Below are 16402 nucleotides of genomic sequence, written 5' to 3'. Positions count from 1 at the left end.
TTTGAACTCTAGCCGCAGCGCTCGGCCCCGTTGCCTCTAACCTAACCTAACCTAAAATAGTTGTTCTCTGTAGGGGAGGCCGAGGGGGGGGGGGGGCGTTGGGGGACTCAAATTTTCAAAATTGAGGATAACGCCTAATTTTTAAATATTTGCTGTCTAGGTCTTTTTGATAATTTAATTAAGTAAAATATTGAAAGTTTACCTGATTATTGAACAGTCCAAGTTTTTGCGTGACAATGGAAGCAAAGAGAGTGGCCCTGGCTGTGAACCATTGACCCAGCTGACTGGATTCTGTCTCCAGCTTTTCTAGGCAGTCTTTAGTCAGGTTGTAGCAATGTAGCTCCAGCTTCCCAGTTGTTACCTGTCATATAAATAACTCTAGTTATCCATACCGTTTTCTATATAAGGGGGGGGGGGGGGGGGGGAGTTGTGACACATTTGCGTAAACCTGTGGTATATAGGCTTTATCTTTGGACTGAAATCTTAAATCAAAAAAATCTTAAAACTTGGAAAAATTCATCATATAAGAATGATTTTATCCCTAATCTATCCTCTCAGTCCAAAGATGAAGCCTATATACCAGGTTTACGCAAATGTGTCAGAGCTCCCCTCCCCCCCCCCCCCTTGTTAATAGCCTTCAGTTACGCCAAAAGAGAACTCTAGACCAATAAGAAGCTTCACTAAAAAGGAGAACCAAATAGGTTCATCGGTTAGCGAGATCTTAAGCTAGGCATATTTTTATACGGGATATATATAGTAGTAAAGTTTTTTTGTCTGATTCTTGAAAACTACTGAACTGTTTGGAGTTCTCCTCTTTAGGGATTCTTAATTAACTGGGTCTTGGGATACTTTTATGCTTTTTTTAGTTTTTAGATTCAAACTTTTAATTTCTGCCCACATTTAATTACTCCTTTGAATACAGAGCTCTTGAGTCCTTAATGCGCAACCGCCTGTTTAATATATAGTGTATACTTAATTGTTTATTTGCTTACCCTGCCAAGAAGAAAAGTTTGTCTTGGAACAAAAAGTTCTGAAGTGCCGTAGTTGGGAATAAAGTTGTGCTCTACGCAGGCGTTCATCACTTGCGGTAAACTTGGTGTCGTAGGAGTTACAGGTAATGTTCCTACCAATTATAGATAAATATATTTTTGTTAATCTAACAAGGAGGATTGCGTCAAATAATAGTGAAGCACTTTGTTGGAATAAATCAAATATAATATTAATGTAAAAATAGAAGCCAATTTGTAAAATGTAAATCAGATGTAAAAGTGTAAATCAAACAAAAAATTGATGTATAAATGCAAGTGTAAGATGTATTTATGGCAGTTATTTGAAGTACAACTGTAATTTGACAAAGAAAACATACTGCTATATTTCTGCTGGTTGTAAAAATGGCAGAATCGTCTCTGTGCGATAGGACAAAAGACGAAGCAGGTTAAAAATAAAAACTATATACATAGTGTAGTATCCAACACATGTAATTTTTAGAGTAGTTCCGCTACTAAAAAAGTATGTATAATAGTTATTTCTCGCATCGCATTATAAACGGCTTTCCGCGAATATAAAATGTACAATTATAAGATTAAAGTTAGTTTTTTTAGCCCCTAGGTGCCGAAGGCACCGGCTAAAAAAACTGGTTTTTATCTTATGATTGTACATTATATATTCGTAGAAAGCTGGATATAATACGATGCTAGACATAGTTTTTTCGTACATGGATGAGAACCGGTTCCTATCCACCGGATTCGAATGATTACGAGAAAAATATTTTACTAAAAACCAAGAAACAAACCTTGTGAAGTGTTATGAGGAGTCTGTATATCAATGAGTGCAGGAGAATCAATAAGACTTGGAAAACTCTGAATAAACTTGCAATATGACTTCTTTATAAATGTTAGGTCTGGCCGCACATTTACTATCTGCTTCCAGACATCAAAGTTCCTAGCAACCAGCATCACCTCTTTACCAATCTTTGAATCTGGAATCAACATGGTCATGGGCACAAATTGGTCTCCAATACAAGTCTGTACAGAGTTAAACAGCTTCACATCCATGCCAGTCACTGTTTCAACAATAAGAGAGGACAGCTCTCGTATTAGATGTTTGATCTCGTACCTACATGCTAAATTAATGCTGATCATATGATGGGATGGAACATCAATATCCTTGCCTTGTTTGAACCATGACCAGGCAGATGACGTGTAGAGTCCGGCCAACTGACCAGAATCTCCAGATTCAAGCTTGCTAAGGCTGATTTCAGTAAAGGAAGTTTCATCAAGCAATTCTGATGCTTCCCTACCCTCAACTATAATCTTAGGAATATCTGACATGGAAGTGTTACTCTCATTAAACCCATAAGCAATCCTGGCTTCCTTGCTCAAGATTTTTAGACTTAATTTTTCACCGCTTCCCTTTCTCTTGTTAGTTGCATACTGAGCGTCCTCCTCTATTTCATCAGAAGTAGACTTGTCTTGGTCTTCATTGTAAACTGATAAATCATCATCATCATTTTCTCTGATACAGAGAGGCTCAGTTAATATCTTGTATTCAGTAACAGTGTCCCAAAGAGCTTGTTTAATACAATCCTCTAATAAAGAGGTTAAGCGGGCAATGTCAACCCTGCCGGACTCCCAGATCCTAAACTGTATTAAAACAGTTGGACCATAATTGTCATCAATAGATTCGTTGTCCACATTTGTTTCTGCATCATCTAATGTATTCATTTCTTGTTGGTTGGATGATCCACATTCAGTAATGGTCAGAAATGATTCACCAAACTCACAACCATTTAAATCAGTAGATGTAGCAACAGGATATGCCATTTGATTGGCTGGATCACCTTTCTCGTCCACCAACGAGAGGCACACACAAGCAAGACCATTTCTTCCTCCTTTTTCATTATGATCATTGTATAGGAAAATATCAGAATCATGTATAGTTTGATTAGGACTAAGATGCAACTCCTCATTTAGTTTAATATCTCTTAAGCGCTTTGTGTTGCCAGCTGAATAATTAGGCATCATAATATTAGGCACTTGAATAATATTTTGCTTCATATAGAAAATAATTGCCATCATATAACCCATAGCTTTAGGTTGTACTTTAAATCTTAGAACAGTACTTGGCTGAGATCCTGGCTTCTGTAGGAACTGTACGTCTTCCGATGACAGTTGACAACGTGGATTCCTTTTCAACATGATGCTGATAGCCTCAACAACTTTATCATCAAGTTTCTTTTGTAGAACAGCTGTTAAGTCCTCCTTGATATTAGCACCCACTTCTTCAATACCATAAACCTTGAAAATTATCTGATCCTCTGACTTCACTTTATCATGTTCTCCCACTGAGTTGGAACGAGATTGAAAAGAGAAATCTTCCTTAATTTCACCTGAGTTACGCTTCATTTGTTTTGATGAACCTATCGACGATGTTCTTGAAAACACATCTTCGTCCCTGACAGCCATGGATGTTTGTCTACTTAAGACTGAGTGACTGTAATGATGACTTTGTATCTGCTCACATATCTTTATATAGAAAATATTTCTTTTGTCATCCATATAGACAAACATATTAGATCTGTTATGAATCATGTTATCAAACAGAACAGTTCTTATAGCCTGTATACCCCAAGACTGACCGTTGTGCTGGGATCCTTGCTTTAGTCTAGGATGTAAACTAAATGTTGTGCGCCAGATTTCTGGGCACTTAAACTTTCCAGGTGACCACCTCCTGTTCATGTTGGCTTCCAGGTACTGGCCCTCCTCCTGGTATTCATCATAATCGTAGCCTCCGCCAGATCTTGAGCTGTCTCTCCAGGCATCCTCATTAGATTCAGGTTCTAGCAGACGGTTGCAGCTCTTATTTTCAAACAAATCTCTTAGCAGCATATCCTGGTTCACTTTCACAGATATATTTTTAATGATTCCCTTAAGCTCGCTTTGTAAATTATTCAGAGTATTCAAGGTTCCATCTAGTTGTTCTCTGTAATGCAAAAATATTAGCACACGTTCTTTCTCCAATTGAATTATTAGATTCCAATCGCGTAAACAAAAATTTCTATCACTGATAACATTTGCTGAACATCCCAGTCCTATGGCTGACTTCAGTTCAATGTCTATGCTGTGACCATCCACCCTCTCGCCTGTGTTGGATATGTAATAGCTGGCTGTTTCTGAGAACTCACTCCCCTCGTCAGGAATAGTGACTTCAGGTGGAGAGCAGAGAATTGATTCTTTTACAGGGGACAGCTGAGCAAGTCTAGCGGGTCGTAAAGATTTTCTTTTGCCCGTGGCCCAATCTAAAATATTTTACATGTTATGTTTAAAAAGCTATTTGAAAATACGTTATTAGAGCTAAAGGGGACTATAAGACCAATTGATGTTTAGCATCTTCCAGAAGTGATGTAAGGCTTTTTTTGGTTGATTTACTTGGTTTTTGTTATATAGAAGTAAACGATTGAAAAAAAGTTAAGTTCCACCATGGTCTTGACCAAAAATTTGAAAACGTAGAAATATAAACAGTTTGTTAACTGTACTTTTGCATCATACAGCAATGACGATGTTTTGCCGTGTTATTATATTTTACACTTTGAACTCAACAAAACATTTGATGATATTTCATCTATGTACATTTAGTTTTTTGTTTGTTTATATAATGTCATGGTGAAACCTGTTCTTTTATTTTATACCTCATATTACTACATTAAACAGAAAATAATTTTCCTCACAAATATCCAAAGCACAAAAAAAACATGAAAGGACAAACGGACAAATTGAGTTATAGAGCAGATGTTCAGTGCAAAACAAATGTGATATACAAAAGAAATAATAGTAAATCTTTACATAACAATAATGGCCTTTTTTGGCATAACCAATGGACTGAATGCGGAGTATTCTTTGTTATGGGGTATCTTCAGGAATCTTAAACTAGCAGTCGTTAAGGCTTAAGGACAAGGACAGGAGGGACAGACAAAAAGAATCTTAAAAACTCACCTAGGTAGTAAAAGTCTTCCTCTTTCTTCATAGAAATTCCCTGCAAATTAATCTTTCCAAAATGTTCCTTAAACTTCTTAAAACTTTTCTCGCTTCCAAAGACAAACTCCAGATTAATTGACTCCATCCTTGATCCAGGTTTGATCCTGCTGGAGGCTTGCACGTGCCTGCACACAAACTCCAAGGTTTGTTTTGAGAGAGAGGAAGATTTTGTGAGAGCAAAGGCTATTTCATCCATTATCATCCAATTTACTTCATCTTTTATGTCCATTACAGCCTTGTTAAAATTAAGAAGGATTTTATTAAATATTATAAGAAATTAAAGCGCTTTCACACAAAGTACCATGGCGAGCACTGATAATTCCCCTCTCCCATATTTTAAAATAAATTGAAAATGAGGGGGTGGGTGGATTGTGTTTCCTTTTTTTGTTTATTACTTTACGTAAGCTTAGGATATTTTGTGTTCAAGGCAAGGGTTTGGCATGTGATTAAAACAATGTTTTCAAATTATTTCAAAAAACGGGGGGAATTGGGGGTTGTGAAAGCACCGAATTTACTTTGTCCAAATAAAAGATACAAAACGGCTAAGATACTTCAAATTTGATAAAGACTGACAAACAGACCCTAACTTCTTCCATTTCCATATCTATAATCTACATGTAACTAGGTATATCTTGATTGGATGAAAATATTTTTAAAGATAAACTAAAGTTTATACAGTTGTCAGACAGACAAACTATTTAAGGACACACTTTTAGAGGCCCTTAATACCATAAACAAGAAATAAATAACATTGAATTGTAGATTTTTAAAAAAAGAGTTAATAAGAAACCTTAAAAACCGCAAGCAATGGACCAACTAAACATATCCAAAGAAAAGAAGGGAACAAACCTTATGCTGATATGTAGGTAGATGGGATAGGACGTCCAAATCCTCAGAGTGATCAGCAATCAGATCAGCAATATCCTCAAAATCATCATCATCATGCATAGACCTCAATATTAGATTTATTAAATTCATGGATAGGAAAATAAGGGGGGGGGGGGGGGAGGGGGGGGGCGGAGTTCTGACACTTTTACGTAAGTTGCCATTTGGGATGTAGTTTCCCTATACCTCCAGGTGGTCTCTGGACAGGTTAAAATAAATAATTTTTTGAACAGTTAGAGGTCAACTTAAAACAAAATACGATCTTTTTGGATGTTATATACATATTTAAAGAAAAAAGGTTCACATTTTCTTTTATAAAGTCTCACTCCTAAGACAAAGCCTATACTCCCTGTTTATGTTTTAGTATTAGAACCCCCCCGCCCCCCCTTGATGACAATATACTCAGTCCTAATAAAAATAAACCATATACATCTCGCAAGATTATCCAGATATTTTATTCTAAGCCTTATTACCTGGAATCTCTACAAGATAAAGTGGAGCACAGCGAGGTTGACCGCAATCCACCAATATTCTCAGTAATAAATCTCGATTCTCGCGGCAGGGTTAGACACACAAAGTCAATTCTTAACCCCAGTGTCTCAATATGCAACATCTGCTCCGGGTCAGGTATATTTTTATCCTGAAATATTTCACACAGACAGGATGGCAGGTATGATACTGGTACACTGATAATATCCTCCTTGGCCTGTCTCACATTGAATGAGAATTGTATGAAGAGCGGGGGTGAAAGATCATCTCCCTCTCCTCCCCTGTGGTGAACGTCATCATCATCAAGATCCCAATCCTACAGTGATAGAATATAGATTCATCCTCATAATAAAGTAACGGGATGTCTGGTTTTTATCTGTCTGTATGTGTGTGTAGCGAAGGTTCTTGCTGACCGCTCTCCTTTACAGTGAAGCTTATTATATGTATGTCCAGGGAGGATTTATAGCTATTTTGGGGGAGAGCACCACCACCCTTAGAACAACAGATATTGTCCCTGTAAAAGAATGCTATCCCAATTTTTTATAACTTTTTTTTAAACCTAGAAATAAAGGTATAGGGTCGACTTTTCCTGCCCCCTAGAGTATTTTGGAAATAATTCCATGACTTATTCACAAAAATTAAGTTAGAGAGGCTTTGTATCAAAAGAAATATAATTCAGTGTCCTAAGAACATTAATTGAATCTAATCATCCCTGGTCAAAATGAGAAGGTGAAGAGAGACTGCTATGCAACTCTCTCTGTGCTGTCTCATTCTCAGTCTCCGTCATACTGGCCAGCTTCTGCAGCCGTAAACTCTGCTGCGAGGCGTTGGACCGAAACTCAATGGTCTTGTCGTCTTCCTCGCTCTTGTGCTGGTCAGAGTTGTGGCGCCGGCACGTGCTTTCTGATGATTTTGTCTCGTCCTGACGTCTGGACCCTGACCTGGGAAAGTCGCTAAGCTCCAATCCAGGTGGACAGAAGAAGAAAAGATCTTTGTGTCCAGGAACAACCTGGATAAAATATAATCTTAATTCGAAGTGTGTCTAACTATCTTTTTAACAAAACAAAAAGCATAAGCAGCAACCAAAATTTCAATCTTCATTAAAAATCAGCTGGAATTAATATGTTTGCTATACCTTAATCTATAATTTTGTATATAAAGCTGGTTTATTTAAAATTTGAGTTCCATTATTGAATGAAATTTTTGCATTTTTTACCATAATGTGTCTTCTTTGTGACTCAAAAAGTTACCTTAAACTTGCTGCCAACAATCTCCATGAATTTTTTCTGAACAGCTTTGTACCAACTATCCTGACTCACACAGCTGGCTCCAGTCTTTAACTTCTCAATGTCCAATTCTTAAAAAAAAATTGGGAATAAAGTATAGCAGGGATTTAATATCTAATTCTGACACTAGCAATTTTATAAAGTTCTTCTACAAACAAAATTGTATAGAATAAAACATCAAATATACCTGTCATATAAAAAATAAGAAATCAAAAATATTTTTTTAATGCCTAACTGTAGTTTTATTGTGTAATATTCATTATTTATGGGGGATAAAATATATAAAATATAAAATATACTAAATAATATATGAAACCTGATTCCATATCTGAGGGAAAGTGTGGACAGACAGACTTGACAAAGGTGGATAGCTCTACGTCACAGGCAGTGTCGTTGTCACAATAGTTGACAGCTTGCTGGATATCATAACTGTGAATTGTGTGCTTTAACTGCAGACTCCTAATAAAAAAATCAAATTAGAAATTTTTCAATAGCACAGGGAAAAAATATATTCATATGGCAAAAACTTTGTAGTTGTCTTAGTCATAATATTCTTTCTCCTCCTATGTAATCAGAGGAAATAGAAACGGGAAAATTCCCTGCAGTAAAGTTACTCAGAAGCTAAGAGATTGGGTCATGAGACTACTAAGTGAATAATTCATTATGGAAATCTATCAGGGAAACAAAATTAAAAGACGGCATACCCTAATTATAAATTTACCACGTTAATATGAATACCTATACAAAATATATTCAGTATAATAAATCAAAGAATTATAACTACTTACCCCCCGTCCCAAATTATAGTTTTTTTAGAGCGTTTTAAAAATAGAAGTAAATTATAAAATATTACCTGAAAAGAACATTGACAAAGGACTTATAGTAAATCATTTGTATTGCTTGATACCAGGACCTGACACCTTTATCAATATGTCCAGTATACTCCGTATCTTCACTTATATGAGGCTCTGGTGTCTTTTGATTCCTTTCAGAGGCACCATAAGTAGATTCGCCACCCATAGCAGAAATCTTGTTTAAATTCTTCTCCGGCTTAAAAAGATAGTTCATGTAGTGTGTTTCCGGTTTATCAACATTTTCTTTCAGTATCAAACTGTTTGTCAAACCATGCACATGACAATCATAAATGTAAATAGGTATTGTCATGGATCCAACCACGTGTTTTGGCTGCAGGCTAACCATTGGAGCCAGGGGTGGAACTATATTGGATGACGCTAATGATTCCATTGATTGTGGGTCGTTTGTCTTGCCATAGCCACTGGCATGACGTCTGGACCGGGATGATGTAGAAGTGCTGCTGGTATCCGCCGCTGTTCCGCTACCGCCAGAATCCTGGGCTCCACCACTACTACTGGCATTTGTTCCCATGCTGTCTGTTCTATCCCGCTCACGTGCTTCCTTTTGTTTCTTACGCAGTAAAGCTTTGGCTTTAAATTGAGAAAGACCATCCAAAGACAGGGTACGATCTCGCATGACAGCTGGCTCACCAGACGACTTGCGAACTGTCTGCATTTTTGGTCGGTTCATTTCAAACACATCTGACCCAGACCTCTGGCGGCTGTTCTGTAGTTGCTGCTGTTGATTAACTTCCAGTCTTGGAGACCTCAGATCAGTCAGTTCACTGCTTACACTCTCAAGATTTGGAATTGACGAATTGATGCTAAGATCATCTAAGTTTGAATCAGTATCTTTACTTTCTGATGGCATTTCCTTGTTGATAATATCAATAATGTCTGGATATCTTCCATCCATTGCTTCCTGGCTCATGGTCAAGCTCCGTAAATCCTCCAGGCTGGCGGGAAGAAAAGTAAACACAATGTGAGTGGGACTAATGGCCTTTAAGAAACATTTCCACTTTTTGGCCAATGAAATACATTCACTTGTGCTGTAATCCTGTTGACTGTGCAGATCTCTGTGCGTGTCAGCTGCGCTGCTTGTTCTAGAATTGCCGCTGGGATATCTGCGCGATGCAGCAGCTGCAAGATTGCTGCAACTAGGAGGAGCACCATCATATCTACAGTGACCAGCATTCGTACTGGGATATGGCGTTGATAGATAGGAATGACGGAACGAGGTGGAATTTGATGCAGATCCGACAAACTGGAATTTTTTGTGTTGTCGTTTCATGATAACTTCGGGAAGTTTTTCACAATCCGCGGCACTAAGAATAAGCTCTCTATCGGCAGCTTCACCAAGCTCTTTCAATAAACATTCAAACAACATCTCATTAGGCCTATCACTAGGAAACTTGATGTCTGTCAACATGTAAGGATTATCCGGCATACTGTTGGACAGATCCTGGATAAAGAGAGAAAACAGCATTTCAGTCTGGTGTGCTTTAGTGATTAGATTCATTAGATCGTAGGCAAATGGAACTTCTTTGACGTCACATGTTCCTGGAAGAAACTTATCCTGTACGTTAGTAGAGGTAAACTGATGTTCTGTATGTAAAGAATATGAAGCAAGCGGGATACTTTCATTTAGTGGCGAGGGAATGCATGGATTCTGACACATCATAGCAAGATGTTCAAATGTAACCAAAGTTGAGATACATTCAAAGTCTTGTGGGTAAATTGTCGATGCAATATCTGAGCTACGCTTATCAGTGAGCTGAGGCATTGGTTGAAATGCTGGGATAAGACCATCCTGTGGTTCAGTCCAGGTTTCCAGAATGATCTGAGCTTCGCCGTCTGATTCTGTAGATACCTCGTCCCTGGCAGAGTCCTGGTGATAATCACTATCACTAACACTCTCTCTGCAAGAGTTGCTGGTGAGTATGTGAGGTGGAAATATCAGATATTGAACAATGCAGGATTGCGGCACTGTTTGACGTGAAGCACACCGCTCCGGAATCAAAGGTACCTCCATGACTAGATTTTGAATGCCCTTGCTAGAGTGAGCGAAAGTAAATCCTTGCTGGATTCTGATCTTAACAATTAGATTGAGAATCCTTGTCACAGCCTGTTGTGATATTGGCACACATGGAGAAAATTGCAAAGAATAAATCCAGCGCTGATGATTCAAATATCTGGACAAAGTCAAAAAGGCAACAGTTGCATTTTTGCTTCTTTCCGCAGCAACATCTTGCTGTCCACTATTCAGCTGAGGACTTGTGCTACGACCATACAGTTGACTATGCAGGCTACTATAATCAGATGGTACATCCTGATATCGAATCAATATTTTCTCAATAGGCTTAGAAAATAGAACACAACAGTAGACATCAGGAAATTGGGAGGAAGAAATGCCCTGCACAGTGTTGGTGGGAGAGGTTAGGGAATCTGTATCTTCTGGGGCTGGCTTCATCTTGAAACTGGGAAGATCCCGTAGGGACACTCTCTGCTTCATTGTTATCTCAGCCAGCTGGTCTCGGAGATCCGTAACAATTCTATGGCGTTCAGAGCCGGGTATAGCACCAAGAAAGGCAACCCAAACCACTAAACAAGGTGGTTTAGATGTAACTTTGACCACATAAAATGACGTTGGGCTATTACTGTTTTCATTCTTTATAAAGTTGATGTAGGAATGATTTTCAAGCAGACAGAAAGCTGTTGAACTCTTGATCAGCTCGTAGACTTTGCTGGCGGACTTCTTACTGAGGACGTGGTGGTACCTACCAGTGCTGCTAGACATCAACAAGTGCTTTGGTAAGGGCTGGTCGTGTTGCAGGAGGACAGTTATTCTGAAAAGCAACAAATGTTTTAATCGAAATATTTTTAAGTAGATATTTTATATGAAACGAATCTACTCTATACTTTGAATTGGCCGCCCGTTATGTACGCTGTTTTTAGATTAGTTAAGATTTTCTTATTATTTCAATACTCTTTTATTTATATCTTTATGTTCTGCTTCTTATGGAAGTTGTCTTCATAATTTCATTATGATTACCTATGTGTATGCATCCATCTGTGCCATACAGTAATATCCAGTGAGAAAACAGGCCTCCAAAAGTTTCCAAAACTTGGATTGGTGTCCTATATTAATTGAATCGAATGATATTTTACTCTATAAATAAATATTGATTATAAATGAGATGGAGGATGGGTAAGAAATTCAAGGGAAGGGTTATATTTATTTGAATTGTATAAATTGGGTAAGGAAATAAACTCAATTTTGTGGTCTGTAAATAATCTGTGTTTCGCATTTTTATTACTGTACTTTTAGTACTGAAGTAGCCGAAAAATTCTAGGATTTTAAATAAATATCATACCTGAGAATAAGGAACAGGGGCGCCGGTTGCTGGAGACAACATGAACAGGGGCAATCCTTTCTGTACAGTGTCAGGCATGGTGTAGTTCAATGGGTTGGCGGCGAATGAGTTGAGGTGGACCAACAGTTTGTCTGTCTGGCTCAGTTGGTGGAGGGTTGAATAGAACTTCTTGATTACCGAGTTCCTAGATTGTTTTACTTGAAGAAACATTTATTAGGAAAAAATAAGTAGCTTAAAACAATTAATTTATTATTACTTGGTTGATACAGCAGATTTATATGTACTCTGATAAAGTGATGGTCGCAGCTGGCTAAAGTAATGATACCCCCCCCCCTCATCAACCACATTTACACCATTCCCTTTCCTACAATTGGATGAAAGAACTAACCAATAAACCGTAAGGTATAGTACACAAATCTTGGCTTAAAGTCAAACAATACAAAATTCGAAGTCGAAAGGATTCTGTGTAATGGACAACAAAAATGTTTGAACTAACCTGTAGAAGCTAGAAAAGTTTTTATTTGTTTGACAAATAATATCATAGATAATATCATAAGGTCCCTCCACCGACACTTCCACCCTACACTTGTATGAGTCTGGCTTGTTGTTGCTGGGCCACACTGAGAACACTGTGTAGTGGATGAATGTGTGGTACTTCCAGGGCATGGTCAGCTTCACCCTGATCTCATTATCCATAACACGAACTGTATTCACTGTGTAACCTTCTCGTAACCTAAAGAAAATTTGTTAAAGTAGTTTTTCTTTAATTTATGATCCGACTAGTGCACCTTGAGGAAGTTCGTTACAAGACACAACCCAATCTTTCCCGATTTTGTATAATTTTTGAGGAACACGATTCCAGTGACATCATATTTTTCTTTCCTGAAAAAGGGAAGGGGGGGAAGAAAATCTCTTCAAAAGAGATGGGGAAATCCCCTTTTCTCTCATCTCTTTTTTTCTTCCCCCCTTCCCTTTTTCGGGAAAGAAAAATATGACGTCACTGGAATCGTGTTCCTCAAAAATTATACAAAATCGGGAAAGATTGGGTTGTGTCTCGTTACAATGTTAAAAAAATTATAATAACTTTATGATTGTTTTTTTTTAAAGTCATTATATTATGTCCATAGTGGAGGGAAATTAATTTTCAAGCGCTGGTAATTTTGTTTTATATACAAAAACTAAAAAGTCATATGTAAAGTCAAATAATGGCATTTTATTTTACAAATATATCCCTATTGATCAGTGATATTTGGGAACAAACACATAGATTATCATACCTGCAAGATAGAACTGAAGTTAGGTTTGTATTCACTGTCATTTCAAGTCTTTTCTTGCAAATCAGCCCCTCCTCTGCCACTGCTACAAAGTGAGGATTCCTTACACAAATAGGTATAATTATTTATTTACAAAAACAAAACTTATCTTAGGTTATACTTACAGGGACAATATTTGCAAATAGGATATATATTTCTAACGCATACCCCCCCCCCCCCCCTTAACTCTAAAAAAGAGAATATTATGAAGACACTATAATATACATAAGATTTCATTTAACGAGAGGACTTTTTAGTGAGGCATTTCAGTTATATGGTGTATAACCCTCAACCAATATTATTTTGATTTTATTTGCTTTTAGGTTAAACCTTAGGTATTCATTAGACCGACTCAAAATGTAAAAAATTTTTGCGCGTAATTTTAACCCATTTCTATTATGATATAATGGCTATTGATAGCAAAAAAAGTGTTTTGGTAGCTTTTTCAGCAATATGTCAATCTCGATTTTCATAAAAAAAAGGGGGAAAGGTCCCCCCCAGAGGGGGAATTTTTTTTCTTTCAAAGTATGGCTTTATCTTCCTGAATTCGTCTTGAAGAGTACTTTAAGGATTAAAAAACGATTTTTAAAAACATTGACCCTAGCAAAAGTTATACTCAAATAACTGTCAATTTTGCTAAAATGGCCAAAAATTGTCAGTCTTTTGAGGATCACTTTTGCTAGGGTCAATGTTTGTAAAACCCTTCCCCTTTTTTTTATGAAAATCAAATTTGACATATTGCTGAAAAAAGCTACCAGATCACTTTTTTTGGTATCAATGGCCATTATATCATAAAAGAAATGGGTTGGAATAGCGCGCCCATTGAATTTTTTAAAAAGTAATAATTCTGAGTCAGTGTATTATTCATGCCTTCTAAAAAAAACCTATAACAAATCTTTCATACCTACTTATAAACTCAAATGAAAAAATAAAAAAAAAGATCATTGAAGTATTAAATTACTAGAACTTACTTAATTTCAGTATATCTTCCTTTTCTCCAAAGGTTTTTATCAGTTTCTACCATGGGGGCCTTCAGCTCAATTCCATCTAGGCACTTCCGGAAGCTCCAAGCCAGGAAGGCCTCATGGTACTGGTTCATCTCGTACAGGTAGGGTTCCGTAGGCTCAATCAAAATTTCAGGGACTCTGGGAAGATAAGCTCCCGAGGTGGCTAACGACATAAAGGCCATCACTTCGTTGTAAGGACAATAGCCAAACCCTAGAAAGAAAATTTAATTAATGTTAACTTTGCATTGTTTACCAGGATTTAGGAAATCAAACTAACGCCAAACTGAATATCAACAGTTTTTCTTATTAACTGTTTACACTCTATGTATAGTTTGGCATACATTTGTAAAAAAATAACCTAAAAGGTTTCTAACAATATGGTTTTTAAAATATATTTTAAGTCACAATAATGCATTAACCAAATAGCCTATAGATTCATCAAATAGTTGAACTACCTAATACCTATCTATTTTGAATTTGTGTACCTGCATGGGGATGGTAAGAAGAGGAGACCTCCAGGAAAGAAAGACAAATGCTCTTATTCCTCAACTGGCTCAACAAGTTATCCAAGTGATTTATATCTGGCACACTAAATTAAAATAATAAATGATAGGTAATGATTGGCTTTACTTTCTTGTCATTTCATTTTTAAAGTTGAGTAACTCTACAAGCCGCGCCTAGAAAAAAAACGCTCCCTTTAGTTTTTAACAGGTTACTCGTAAGTATGTTATTTACTGTTTTACCTGAGAACTCCATCAGTGATAACAAGAATGCTGGCAGATGAGTTGTCTGGTAGAAGCTGGAGAGACAACATGCCTGTCTGTATCATGTGCATGAAACCTAAACATTCAACATCAATATAACAGTTAAGTGATAAGGAGTCAAAATATGTCTTCTTGGGGTAAAATCCCTTACTGTGCTTCCTTATAAAAATATATTGAAAAGATCGTGTAGTACTTTAGGAAGTAAATAAATCTATTCACTAAACTTTTAATATTAGTTTTTTTTGGATTCCGGATTCTAGCAATATTTTAAAAGGCTTTTTTTAAAAATAAAAAAATTTAAGTGCTTCATATGTCCTAAAAATAAATGTTCTTGGTGTTCACTTTAATTCAATTTCGAACTAGATTTTAAAAGATGTTATATATAATAATGTTAATCTTTGCCTTCAAAAAGGGGGAGTTGAAAGAAAAAACTCAAGACGCTAATTTTAGCCTACCAATTAAGAAACTAAATCCGCTATTAAAAAACGGATTCCAAAATTGGCCAAAAATTGGGCGGATTCCGGATCCCGGATTCGGATTGCCAACCCTAATATATATACCTGTATCTGGAGCAGCCATAGGAACATTTGGAACTTCAGAAGCCCCGTCATCACTCTCTTCAAACAGATCACCAACAATCCTCTCAGCCTGCAGCCTGTTCTGCTCCAACTCATCAATAACAAACGAGGCTATACGCGCTATTCTATTCTCCAGTTCATTTAATCCTTTGGCCACCACGTCAAGAAAATGTTCCAAGTTGTGTGGGGTGACCAAACAGCCCTGATGCAGCACCGACTGGGCCCCAGGGCACAGGAATGGTGTCCACGCAATGACTGTCACATAAATATCGGGTGTGAATAACACCTGAGATCCAGGAACAGTAAAAGGACGAATCACGCCTGCCAACGATCGTCGAAGTGCTTTTAGTTTTTGTTCCAACAGGATGCAATTTTTCTTAATATCAGAGTTGGCAGCAGACGGACTGAAGTCTAGTATGTAGACAAACTTGTACTGTCGTGAGAGAAAAGTCACCATTGTACTCGAGGTCACCTTTTAATATAAACATGCATTAAAATTTCTTAAAATATATGTTAGACTAGGTATGGTGCATTTAAGTACTTAATTCTCAAACAGAAAAAACTTGGATCGCTAATCTTTACCTTATATTTGTAAAGATGTCCAGTATCCCAGTCCCACTCACTAGGAACAGGATCCTGTGGCATCACAGAAATTACATCCAGTCCACCAGTAAACTGGGACAAGTCTGCTCGGTTTTGCACGGTGATAATCTCGTCCATCTTGGAGAAGAACCACAATGCTCGTGTGCTCCGTGAAAGTCTGCAAAAAATATAAATTTATTGTGATTTAATTGTTGGCAAACTATATTAGATTTATTA

The 16402-nt window shown here is 37.1% G+C and overlaps 1 protein-coding gene across 2 annotated transcripts in view; it reads right to left on the bottom strand.

Annotated features, from left to right (window-relative positions):
* Positions 1-16402, bottom strand: part of LOC145316699 (KICSTOR complex protein SZT2-like) — a 31366-nt gene that overhangs the window by 14381 nt on the left and 583 nt on the right. For both annotated transcript variants that reach the window (XM_080157400.1, XM_080157401.1), the window contains exons 2-20: positions 16166-16343; positions 15566-16055; positions 14985-15081; positions 14727-14830; positions 14206-14452; positions 13199-13297; positions 12418-12654; positions 11922-12105; positions 11600-11685; positions 8547-11393; positions 8010-8152; positions 7658-7764; positions 7122-7416; positions 6392-6725; positions 5883-5985; positions 4992-5268; positions 1793-4297; positions 993-1123; positions 203-361 (exon numbers count right to left, since the gene is read on the bottom strand). In XM_080157400.1, coding sequence (XP_080013526.1) covers positions 203-361; positions 993-1123; positions 1793-4297; positions 4992-5268; positions 5883-5985; positions 6392-6725; positions 7122-7416; positions 7658-7764; positions 8010-8152; positions 8547-11393; positions 11600-11685; positions 11922-12105; positions 12418-12654; positions 13199-13297; positions 14206-14452; positions 14727-14830; positions 14985-15081; positions 15566-16055; positions 16166-16343 — 8623 coding nt within the window. The remainder of the gene's footprint in view (positions 1-202; positions 362-992; positions 1124-1792; positions 4298-4991; positions 5269-5882; positions 5986-6391; positions 6726-7121; positions 7417-7657; positions 7765-8009; positions 8153-8546; positions 11394-11599; positions 11686-11921; positions 12106-12417; positions 12655-13198; positions 13298-14205; positions 14453-14726; positions 14831-14984; positions 15082-15565; positions 16056-16165; positions 16344-16402) is intronic.

The sequence above is a fragment of the Acartia tonsa genome, chromosome 4, assembly GCF_053477335.1.
Source record: "Acartia tonsa isolate MP-2025a chromosome 4, ASM5347733v1, whole genome shotgun sequence".
In the NCBI taxonomy this organism is placed as follows: domain Eukaryota; kingdom Metazoa; phylum Arthropoda; class Copepoda; order Calanoida; family Acartiidae; genus Acartia; species Acartia tonsa.
This window is presented reverse-complemented; position numbering and strand designations above follow the sequence as displayed.